The following is a 12,090-nucleotide window of genomic DNA, read 5'->3' as shown; positions in this document are numbered from 1 at the left end:
TTTATGATGGACAGATGCACTTTTATGATGGATAGATGCACTTTTATGATGATAGATGCACTTTTATGATAATAGATGCACTTTTATGAGGGACAGATGCACTTTTATGATGGACAGATGCACTTTTATGATGGACAGATGCACTTTTATGATGGATAGATGCACTTTTATGATGAATAGATGAACTTTTATGATGGACAGATGCACTTTTATGATGGACAGATGCACTTTTATGATGGACAGATGCACTTTTATGATGGACAGATGCACTTTTATGATGGATAGATGCACTTTTATGATGAATAGATGAACTTTTATGATGGACAGATGCACTTTTATGATGGACAGATGCACTTTTATGATGGACAGATGCACTTTTATGATGGACAGATGAACTTTTATGATGGACAGATGCACTTTTATGATGAATAGATGAACTTTTATGATGGACAGATGCACTTTTATGATGGATAGATGCACTTTTATGATGGATAGATGCACTTTTATGATGAATAGATGCACTTTTATGATGTATAGATGAACTTTTATGATGGACAGATGCACTTTTATGATGATAGATGAACTTTTATGATGGACAGATGCACTTTTATCATGGATAGATGAACTTTTATGATGAATAGATGCACTTTTATGATGATAGATGCACTTTTATGATGATAGATGCACTTTTATGATGGACAGATGCACTTTTATGATGGTCAGATGCACTTTTATCATAGATAGATGCACTTTTATGATGGATAGCTGCACTTTTATGATGGTCAGATGCACTTTTATGAAGGATAGATGCACTTTAATGATGGACAGATGCACTTTTATGATGGATAGATGCACTTTTATGATGGACAGATGCACTTTTATGATGGATAGATGCACTTTTATGATGGATAGATGCACTTTTATGATGGACAGATGCACTTTTATGATGGATAGATGCACTTTTATGATGGACAGATGCACTTTTATGATGGATAGATGCACTTTTATGATGGATAGATGCACTTCTATGATGGATAAATGCACTTTTATGATGGATAGATGCACTTTTTTTATTTGTAATTTATTTAATATAACTCTGAATGTATTCGTTTGTAAGAAGAATATATTTTGGGTGAACTATCCCTTTAATGATGGATTTTGAGAGGCTGTTCTCGATAGATTGGCCCTCGTGTTCTCGTCACCACCCAAACTCCCAGCGGAAAACGAACTTCCAGATGCGGACGCATATGGGACGCCACAAACATTAAGACCGCATCCCAATCTGCATTCTTTTACTGCGCGCTAAAGTGTGTGCTTGTGACGGGAAACTGTGTACTTCAGCATAATTAATAAGACACTACGCCAGTTTCGGGACATGCTGTTATTTTGTAAAAGTTCATCTTGATCCACAGTTTCTGTCTTTTAAGATGTTTGAACACACAAATTTAATTATAAATGCAAAATTACTGGAGTCGTGCATATATATATAACTATACAGTCGTGCATATATATAATTATTTATAATATAATATAGTGTATATAATTTGGAACACATTAATCCAATATGACATTTTTACACACACACACACTCAATTAAAAATGCAAAATAACTGGAAAAAATACATCTGACACAACACAAATAGTATGGCAATCATATTATATATACACACAATTATATATTGACTATATTTATAATACACATACACATACTATATATATATATACAGTATATATATATATAAAGTATATACTGTATACTTTATATATATATATATATATATATATATATACAGTATTTTTCATATATGTAATTTTATTCAAATAGCTGGAAAAATAAATGTTGCACATAGAAATATTACAGTATGTCAATCACACATCTATAAAATTATATTTAGTATAATATTGTGCATATATATATATATATACACTGCTCAAAAAAATAAAGGGAACACTAAAATAACACATCATAGATCTGAATGAATGAAATAATCTTATTAAATACTTTTTTCTTGTTTTTACTTTTTAAGTGTTGTTTAAGTGTTCCCTTTATTTTTTTGAGCAGTATATGTATATATATATATATATATATATATTGGGACACATTAATCCTAATCGTGCACACAGTACAGTAGGAATACAAGGCAACAGGGAGTCGGGACTTCACATTCACAACGTCTCGATTGATGCGCTCGTCTTTTCTAAACCAGAATGGCCTCGCGGGCTTGAAGAGGTTTGCAGTAGACAGACAGAGGAAGTCAGGCATGTGTCCAGCAGATGTTGACCGCTCTCATAGCCAGAAGCAGGTGAGATGGTCCATCAAACCATCAGCACAACTTCCCTTCGCATTTAAAGCACTGATGGAAATGTGTGTGTTGTTTCCATCTCAGCTGGCATGAGAACACATGCTAACCTCCCGAACGCTGGAGAACGGCTCGCGGTTACACATATTACCTGTGCGTCAGGAGTTATTGAAGGCAGCTGTTGCTCGTGTTCAGCAGGAGCAGGTGGAGATCTGTGTCACACACACACACACACACACAAGTGATGATGTAAAGACAGGCTGCTGACGCTTTCTGTCACGGCTAACGCAGGTTTAAGGGTCGCGGTGGACTCCTGAATTCCTGCCGGTCCTCCGGGAATAAAGGAACGCGTTTAGTCTGATGATCCAACACTGAACTCCTCATCACTGTCCTGGATCATGGAGAGATACTGGAGAATGATCAGACACTTTGATGAATTTATATGTGTGTGTGTGTGTGTGTGTGTGTGTGTGTGCTAAACTCTTTATGCCCTTGTGGGGATTTTTTGGGGCCCTGTGAGGAAAACAGCTCATAAATCAAACTAAGTGATGGTTTCTGTGTGTGTGTGTGTGTGTGTGTGTGTGTGTGTGTGTGTGTGTGTGTGTGTGTGTGTGTGTGTGTGATGGGTAGGTTTAAGGGTAGGTCTAGTGTGTGTGTGTGTGTGTGTGTGTGTGTGTGTGTGTGTGATGTGTAGGTTTAAGGGTAGGGCTAGTGTGTGTCTGTGTGTGTGTGTGATGGGTAGGTTTAAGGGTAGGTCTAGTGTGTGTGTGTGTGTGTGTGTGTGTGTGTGTGTGTGTGTGTGTGATGTGTAGGTTTAAGGGTAGGGCTAGTGTGTGTCTGTGTGTGTGTGTGATGGGTAGGTTTAGCGGTTGTGTGTGTTTATTTATTTATGTTATTTATATAGCACATTTTATACACAAAGGCAAATGTGTGTGTGTGTGTGTGTGTGAGATGGGTAGGTTTAGGGGTAGGGCTAGTTTGTGTGTGTGTGTTTGTGACTGTGTGTGTGTGTGTGTGATGGGTAGGTTTAGAGGTAGGGCTAGTTTGTGTGTGTGTGTGTTTGTGACTGTGTGTGTGTGTGTGTGTAGGTTTAGGGGTAGGGCTAGTTTGTGACTGTGTGTGATCGGTAGTGTGTGTGTGAGATTGGTAGTTTTAGCGGTTGTGTGTGTGGGTGTGGGTGTGTGTGTGTGTGTGTGTGTGTGCCTTTGTGTGTGTGTGACCATGTGTGTGTGTGTGTGTGTGTGTGTGTGTGTGTGTGTGTGTGTGTGTGTGTGTGTGTGTGTGTGATTGGTAGTTTTAGCGGTTGTGTGTGTGCGTGTGTGTGTGTGTGTGTGTGTGTGTGTGATGGGTAGTTTTAGCGGTTGTGTGTGTGTGTGTGTGTGAGATTGGTAGTTTTAGCAGTTGTGTGTGTGTGTGTGTGTGTGTGTGTGTGACCATGTGTGTGTGTGTGTGTGATGGGTAGTTTTAGCGGTTGTGTGTGTGTGTGTGTGTGTGTGTGTGTGTGTGTGAGATTGGTAGTTTTAGCAGTTGTGTGTGTGTGTGTGTGTGTGTGTGTGTGTGTGTGTGCCTTTGTGTGTGTGACCATGTGTGTGTGTGTGTGTGTGTGTGTGTGTGTGTGTGTGTGTGTGATGGGTAGTTTTAGCGGTTGTGTGTGTGTGTGTGTGTGTGTGTGTGAGAGAGATTGGTAGTTTTAGCAGTTGTGTGTGTGTGTGTGTGTGTGTGTGTGTGTGTGTTCTCTCAGAAAGCTGTTAAGTGTGGTGGGCAATCACACCTGCAGGTTTTATCAGTAAGAATCTCTATTCTCTCCATCTCTCGGCCGCCAGACCAGCGTAATGACCAGCCATCAGACGCTCTGTGTGTGTGTGTGTGTGTGGGCCGATTTCACTGAGGTGTGTAATTGTGAGGGAAATAGACCAATCAAGAGGCCGTATGGAAGGCCACGTCTCCCCCGAGCAGAACGTCGAGTCGGAGAAAGAGGCAGAAGTGTCCAGAGTCGCCGCCGGGTTTATAATCAGCGAAAGTTCTCTGATTACAGAGCGGCTTCTCCACCTCAAACTCTCTCGAACAGCTGGAGCAGAACAAACACGTGGAATTATCTTCATTTGACAATTAGCCTGCCCTCCATTCCCACTTTTTAATTACTCCCCTCCGTATTACCGGAGCATCAAGGACTCTCCCTGTGTTCTGGAGGTCGTGGAGGTCGAGCGTCGTCAGGAAAATAACCCAGACGAACGGATTAAGGGAATGTTCTGGGATCAATACAAGCTACAGCATCTGTGACACCCGGTACATTTCCACTCAAAAACTGCATTCACAAAAATGCACTTACTGTGGACGTCGATGGGGATACGACACTCTAAACAATGCTGGGTTGTTTCAACCCAAATTTGGGTCAAATATGCATAGACAAACCCAAATGTTGGGTTAAAAATGGATTTACAGCTCACAGTGAAAGTTGAAGTTGGGTTAAAATTTTAAATGACATTTAATTTGGGTTTGTCCTTATTTGACCCAAATTTGGGTCAAAACAACCCAGCATTGTTTAGAGTGAAACTGGTTTGAAAGTATAGACAAAATCACCTGCACTCTAAAAAATGCTGGGTTGTTTTAACCCAACTTTGGGTCAAATATGGACTAACCCAGCCGTTGGGTTAAATTTTTACATTACATTTTTAACCCAACATTTCGGGTTTGTCCATATTTGACCCAAAATTGGGTTAAAACAACCCAGCATTTTTTAGAGTGTAGAAACGTCGCCAGTTTAAACTTTACAGCTTTAACGTGCTTTAATAAAAATACTAATTTCGGCTTTAAATTGAATTTCTCGCCCCTTAGACTTTTTTTTAGCATTTAATGTAAATGTGATTCATGCTTGTTGAAATTATTTTTGAGCTACACACACACACAACTGGAGTTTGTGCCTGACTGTGTTTCTTTGAAGCACAGCAATAGAATTGAATTTGAAATAGATTGTGTCCCTGTATTGCCGAGGGGTTCCTGGAAATCAGAAAAAATGAATGTGCAGGCACTGTGATATCAATAACAAATAAAAACACATTAAAACCTCTCTAGACCTTACAGGGACATTCCTAATATTAATAATTCTCAGAATCCTGGCGGTTCAAAAGAAATATTGCAACTCTATTTTCTCTCCACCGGGAAAAAAGTCATATTTATTTTCAACAATATTTTTTTTTTTTACCAAATATTTGTTTTGTAACCAATCGCACGGAGCTGAAGATGAGAGAAAGGGCTTGTGATATTCATTTGTGTGTGTATTGAAATCTCCCTCAGTGTGTCTGTGAAATGATATTTTTCATGGATAATAGCAGATATATAATACATCTCTGTTGCATGCAAAATGATAATATGCACTGAATGATTTTCTATTTATTTATTTATGGCAGTGAATCCAAAATAAAAGTTTGTGTTTACATAATATATGTGGGTGCACTGTGTATAATTATTTTATAAATATAAATACACACACATATTTAAGAAATATTTTCATGTATATAGATTTATATATACTTTATAAGATATATAAATATTTAATATATAAATAATTATAAAAAATATTAATATATAAATATTTTTTTTCTTAAATATACATGCATTTGTGTGTAGTATACACAGTGCACCCACATATATTATGTAAACACAAACTTTTATTTTGGATGTGATTAATCGCGATTAATCGTTTGACAGCCCTAATCTTGACATATAACATATTAAATATTAAATATTCAAGCAAAATAAAGTAAATATTCAAAATAGTAAATATTCAAGCACAATAAAGATAAGAGTATATCCTCAAAATAAATCTCTGTTGCATTTTACCCTGAATGCAAAAACATAATATTATGGTACTAAAGGATTGTTCATTCAGTACCGCAATAAAAAAAAAATGCATTTACAGTAATCCATTTTATTTACAGGGATGCATTACAGTAACAGCATAATCTAATTTGCTGAGAAAAAAAATCAAAAACAAGCATGAATCACATTTACAGTAATGCACTTATAATTGTGTTAGAAATTCAGGAGGAATGTGCATTTTGTTTTTTTTTCAAAGCATTAATTATATATATATATATATACAGTATACAGACACATACCATGTATTTTACATTGTGCATATAAAAAAGCATGGCTTGCATACATTTAGCACATCTTTTAAATGCATTGATCATTTTCAGTCTTTATTAATAATTTCTTGACATATAAAATGCATTTATTAGCATAACCCCGTTGCTGTCATTTGCTGAGCGATCCGATGTATGGCGTGTTGATAAACCGCGGTGTGTGTGAACTGTGGGTGTGACGAGTGTGTGTATGTCCTCACCTCTAGAACATTAGCAGCTCCTGCGGGGCGCTAATGAAGCGTGCTTTAGGACACGATTATTACCTTTGTTAATGCACGGACGCAGACTGAAATGCAGATTGAGTGAGGAGATGCATCAGTGTTTTCTGTGTTCGGGGTCCATCGGTTTTGTTGTTGAACATATTTGGCCTTGACCGCTGTGCTGAGATCAGTCCAGTTTCAGTATCTGCCCGTTTGACCCGTGATTTATGAGCTCTTCTGTTACAGCGAACCGCCAGAAGCTCACCAGAGAGCAGACGAGTGGATCCGCATTCACTGCATGCTTTTACTTCGGATTTAAGGGGAAACATAGAATTGTTTCAGGAGGACAAACTCAAGGATGGAGAATTTCAATAACTGGACTGATTCCCATGAAAAATGGCTGTATGAATGAAGTTTAGAATATAAAGTGGAGTGTATTTATATACAGTACAGGTGATGCGCGAACGCAAGGGTCAGCGACCCAAAGATGGAAATAGTGTCACTTTGACAAACACCCGTTTAGAGTCAGTCAGAGGTCATTATCTTAAACGCTCACCGTTGTTGATTTTCACATGTTTGAGAACCAAATAAGGGCTCAAGTTATGCATTTCAGCGGCGAGATGACGCTCATCCATAAACACATCAGGCATGCTTTTGGACATGTTAGTCTCTTCTGTGATTAACGAGATCAATTCTTGTGTTGCACTATGGAAATATTTGGCACAGAAGAGTTTGAAGCATCTCGGCTCATCTCAGGGAAATGCATTGGTTACACTGTAATTTAAGGTGGCGTAGTTACATACACTCTCAGAAAAAAGGTACAAAAGCTGTCACTGGGGCTGTACCTTTTCAAAAGGTACACTTTTGTACCTTAAGGGTGCATATTGGTACCTTAATGGTACATATTAGCACCTAAAGTGACATATCAACACTTAAAATGTACATATTAGTACCTGAAATGTACATATTAGCACCTAAAATGAACATATCAACACTTAAAATGTACATATTAGTACATAAAATGTACATATTAGCACCTAAAATGTACATATTAACACCTAGAATGTACATATTAACTCTTAAAATGTACATATTAGCACATAAAATGTGCATATTAGTAACTAAAATGGACAAAAGTGTACCTTTTGAAAAGGTACAGCCCCAGTGACAGCTTTCGTCCCTTTTTTCTGAGAGTGTAGGGTTTGGTTTAGGGTTAGTTACTTGTAATTATGCATAATTTACAGTTATTACTAAACTACATGTACGTTCATTCACCTAATCTCGACCCAAGGTTATTTTTGTTAACTAAAACTTCAACTAAAACCATTTTCATTAGATGAAACACTAAAAATAAAATAATATGTAAAAAAAAAACAACTTTGCATTTTTACATATAGTTTAATTTGAAGTACTAAAATAAAACTTAAAACAAATAAATGAAAAATATAGACATGTTTAAAAAATGCTGTTAGATGACACAAAAGAAAATAAATGTTACCTGAATTAAAATAAAATATTTAAAAATGTATCTTGTTTTATTGTAGGTAGTTGCCAAGACAACTTTAGTTTAAATAAAATAAGCAAAATACAGAAATACCATAAAGTAAAATTATTAAAATGATTTTATTTCAACTAATTTTCATTTAGTTTAACTTGAAGTAGGCCTACTAAAGTAACTAAAACTTATATATATATATATATATATATATATACATATATATATATATTAAATTTCATTAGCTGCAACAAAATAAACAAAATTATTTTTTTAAATATTTTTTATAAAATTTTACAATTTTTTTATAAATTTTATAAAATATTTTATCTTAGATAAAATATATAAAAATGCCAAAGTAACAACCAGTACAATTTTGCAACCTTTAACAAAAATAAAAGCTAAACCACCAGAATTACAATCTAATTCAAAATATTAACAAAAACTACAATAGTAGTAGGCTAAAATAACCACTCTGAGCAATTTATGAGCACAATCTCATCTTAACTCCAATCATTTCAACACAAATAATCCATGCATCAGTCCTAAAGCCCAATTGAGTTAATTCTGTGTTTGTGTTGTTAATGTGTGATGTGTTTTTAAGCATTAATATGAATGTAACAGAATGAACAGAATTCAAATCGTAATGTTATTTTTCCCCCCAAAATTGATATTGTACTTGTATCTGACCACACACTCACACACACACTCATATCCCACTGATTTTTTAAAGCATAGCCCCGCCACTGGTTCTAACTCATCTGTGTCTGTGTGTGCTGCAGGTTTCAGCGTGGAGACTATCACATCGACGTGTGTATAAACGACTACCTGGACGTGTACTGTCCGCACTACGAGGACTCGGTCCCCGAGGAGCGAGCCGAGCGCTACGTGCTCTACATGGTGAACTACGACGGCTACAGCACGTGTGACCACACCGCCAAGGGCTTCAAGCGCTGGGAGTGCAACCGGCCGCACTCGCCCAACGGCCCGCTCAAGTTCTCCGAGAAGTTCCAGCTCTTCACTCCCTTCTCGCTGGGCTTCGAGTTCAGGCCGGGCCGAGAGTATTATTACATATGTGAGTGTGACATCACTGGACACTGAACACCACAGGCTGAAATCTGGCTAAAATATATGAGAACATATGATTTTTAAAATCATTAAAATTGAAGGGTTGGATAGACGTGCAGATCAGGTCTATATTGGGTCCGTCGGTCCATGACCAATTCTAGACGTTTATTTGACGTTCAAACTAGGTCCAATTTTTTTAACACCATAATGTTTTTTTTTAAATGTTTTTTTAAACTTTTAGGGAATTAATTTGATTAATTATTACTCAATTCTAATGTGTTACATTAAATTAATAATATTGCTGGTAATCTGTTGCCACAATTTTTTTTTTGATTAGATAAAGCGCATTAATTTTTATAGTGTATTTTCACTTAAATTTAAGATTCATTTACTAAAGATAAGCTAAATTTAATAAAATATGTTTATTTTGCACTGTATTAAAAAAATAATTATTTAATATAAAATTATGAATTTTATGAACAGTTTTGTACACTGTAAAATATTGATGGTTTAACTTAAAAAAGTAAGTAACCTGGTTGCCTTAAAATTTTAAGTTCATTAAACTAGAAAAAGTGAGTTAATACAATGAAGGAGATTAATTTAACCATCAGAAACTCAAAATTATATGTTATCTGAACTAAATAAATTATTTAAGTTGATTTGACAAAAGAAAAAATGTTGCGATAACTACACTGTGAAATTTTTTTGTTGGTTTAACTTAAAGTAAGTAACCTGGTTGCCTTAAAATTTTAAGTTGATTGAACTGGAAAAAGTGAGTTAATACAATGAAGGAGATTAATTTAACCATCAGAAACTCAAAATAATAAGTTATCTCAACTAAGTAAATTATTATAAAGTTGATTTGACAAAAGAAAATATGTTGTGATAACAAATCTTGAAAATATTTTTTACAGTGTACTAGCTACTTTTTTTTTTGGGGGGGGGGGGGGGGGGGGCAAACATGTTTGAAAACTCTTTAATGCAGAAGAAATAACACACTTCTCCCGTGTGCTTTCCAGAAAGTCAAACAGCAAAGGCAACACTAACACTAAGATCACGGATGGATGTAAACGTACGCCATCAGCGCATGCATACACGTGTCACATGCACCAATGATTTTCCTGCTTTTAAAATGACCGTTTTAAAGTTTGTAATGAGGGTTTCAGGATCAGATAAATGTTTGCTCTCCATTTTGGTAACACGCTATACAGTAATACGGCCAGAAAACCTGTCAACCCAGGTGTGTTTTGCATTTTGCACTCAATCGAGGTTTATGTGTTTAGGCCTGCATGTTTCAATTCAATTTCAGCTTCAATAGCTAATAAAACTTTATTTCCCTCACTGTCTGTCAGTGACAAAGCCCATAAGAAAATGCCATATTTTCTCTTGTTGAGATTCATTTTCAAGGACAGCATAAACAATCCAGGGAGGACAGAAATCAATATGAATCGATTTTTTTTTTTTTTAAGAAAATGAAATTTGAGCGTTTCGCTGAAGGACACCTGTCTACAAGGTGAGATGAAAATACAGGCAAACCTCATTAGTTTTCCCTCATAACGTTCCTGCAGGACCTTCCCATCGCCAGCGTGTCCCGAGGCCTCGTTACACCGAGAGCCGTTATTATGTGCTTGACTAGCCGGTGCTGCTGAGAACGTGAAACTCATAGAGCATATCCTTCTCCTCACGAGTCCATCATCCTCCTCTCGGTCCCGAGCCAACATCTGTGAAATGCGTTTGCCCTCTCCGGCTGATTGTGCGTCTCACTCCACGGATCCGTCTGTCCGCGCGCCAGCTTTTGTCTCTCCGGTGAACATGGTAATTAATATACATCATGACAGTCATATTGAGCATTATACCAAACAGAAAGTCAAAGCTGGAGCTTTTAGATGCCATATTTCACAATGACTTCAGACGCTATTATTATCTGTGTGAACTAAGAAAGGTGATTTCACAATAGATGTCAGCTTTCTCTGGCAGGAATATTTAAGGAAATGTTCAATTAAAAAGCTTTCATTTTGACTAACTGTCCAATTTTATTGTAATAGTGTTTTATATCATGCTGACATGCGTATTTAATAATTAAGTTATTCAACAGATTGATTGCGCTTGCATTCACTGAATGTTTAATTGGTCACATCACCTTTTTTTTTACTTGACTTTGACCTTTGGGGTCAGAGAAAAAAGATTTCAAAACCTGCTGGTAGATGAAAAAAAAAGAAAAAAGTTTTAAGTATTTTTTTCCCCATTGATGGCCATTCAAAAATGATATGTTGCAAGCATCAAAGAAATATATATTTTTTTATGTTTGTTTATTATAATTTTTTTTAATTATAAAAAATATATAATTTTATTTTTTTTTTTTATTATTTTTATTCTATTTGGCTGCATAAAAGAATATATATATATATATATATATATATATATATATATATATATATATATATTTCTATGTTGCTTTCAACATATTTTTGATTGGCTGTCAATGGAGAAAGATGCTCCATTTACAGCCAATCAAAAATGATATGTTGAAAGCAACATAGAAATATAATTTTTTATGTCTGTTTATTTTATTTTATTTTATTTTATTTTGGCTGTGTAAAAGCATATTTCTCCATTGACAGCCAATCAAAAATAATATACATAATTATAATATGAATTTAAAATTATAAATAATATTGTTCACATATTGCCAGCGTTTCATTTTATTTATTTTTATTTTAAAAAAAATATATTATTAATATATTTTAGGGTGAAGCTCATCAAATTTTGAAATTAATTTGATTGGTTTGGGACTAAAAGTCAAGACACATTTATTTCTATAGGGCTTAGATTGTTTCAAAGCAGCTTCACAGTAATAAAACAGTAGAATAAGTCATGATTCA

At 35.4% G+C, this 12,090-nt stretch overlaps 1 protein-coding gene across 2 annotated transcripts in view; it reads left to right on the top strand.

Annotated features, from left to right (window-relative positions):
- Window positions 1-12,090, top strand: part of efna5b (ephrin A5b) — a 143,834-nt gene that overhangs the window by 109,340 nt on the left and 22,404 nt on the right. For both annotated transcript variants that reach the window (XM_089119918.1, XM_039671423.2), the window contains exon 2: window positions 8,923-9,215. In XM_089119918.1, the coding sequence (XP_088976044.1) occupies window positions 8,923-9,215 (293 nt within the window). The remainder of the gene's footprint in view (window positions 1-8,922; window positions 9,216-12,090) is intronic.

The sequence above is a fragment of the Pimephales promelas genome, chromosome 14, assembly GCF_988280905.1.
Source record: "Pimephales promelas chromosome 14, fPimPro1.hap1.1, whole genome shotgun sequence".
NCBI lineage: Eukaryota > Metazoa > Chordata > Actinopteri > Cypriniformes > Leuciscidae > Pimephales > Pimephales promelas.
Note: the sequence above shows the minus strand (reverse complement) of the source record. Positions and strands in the feature narration are given on the sequence as shown.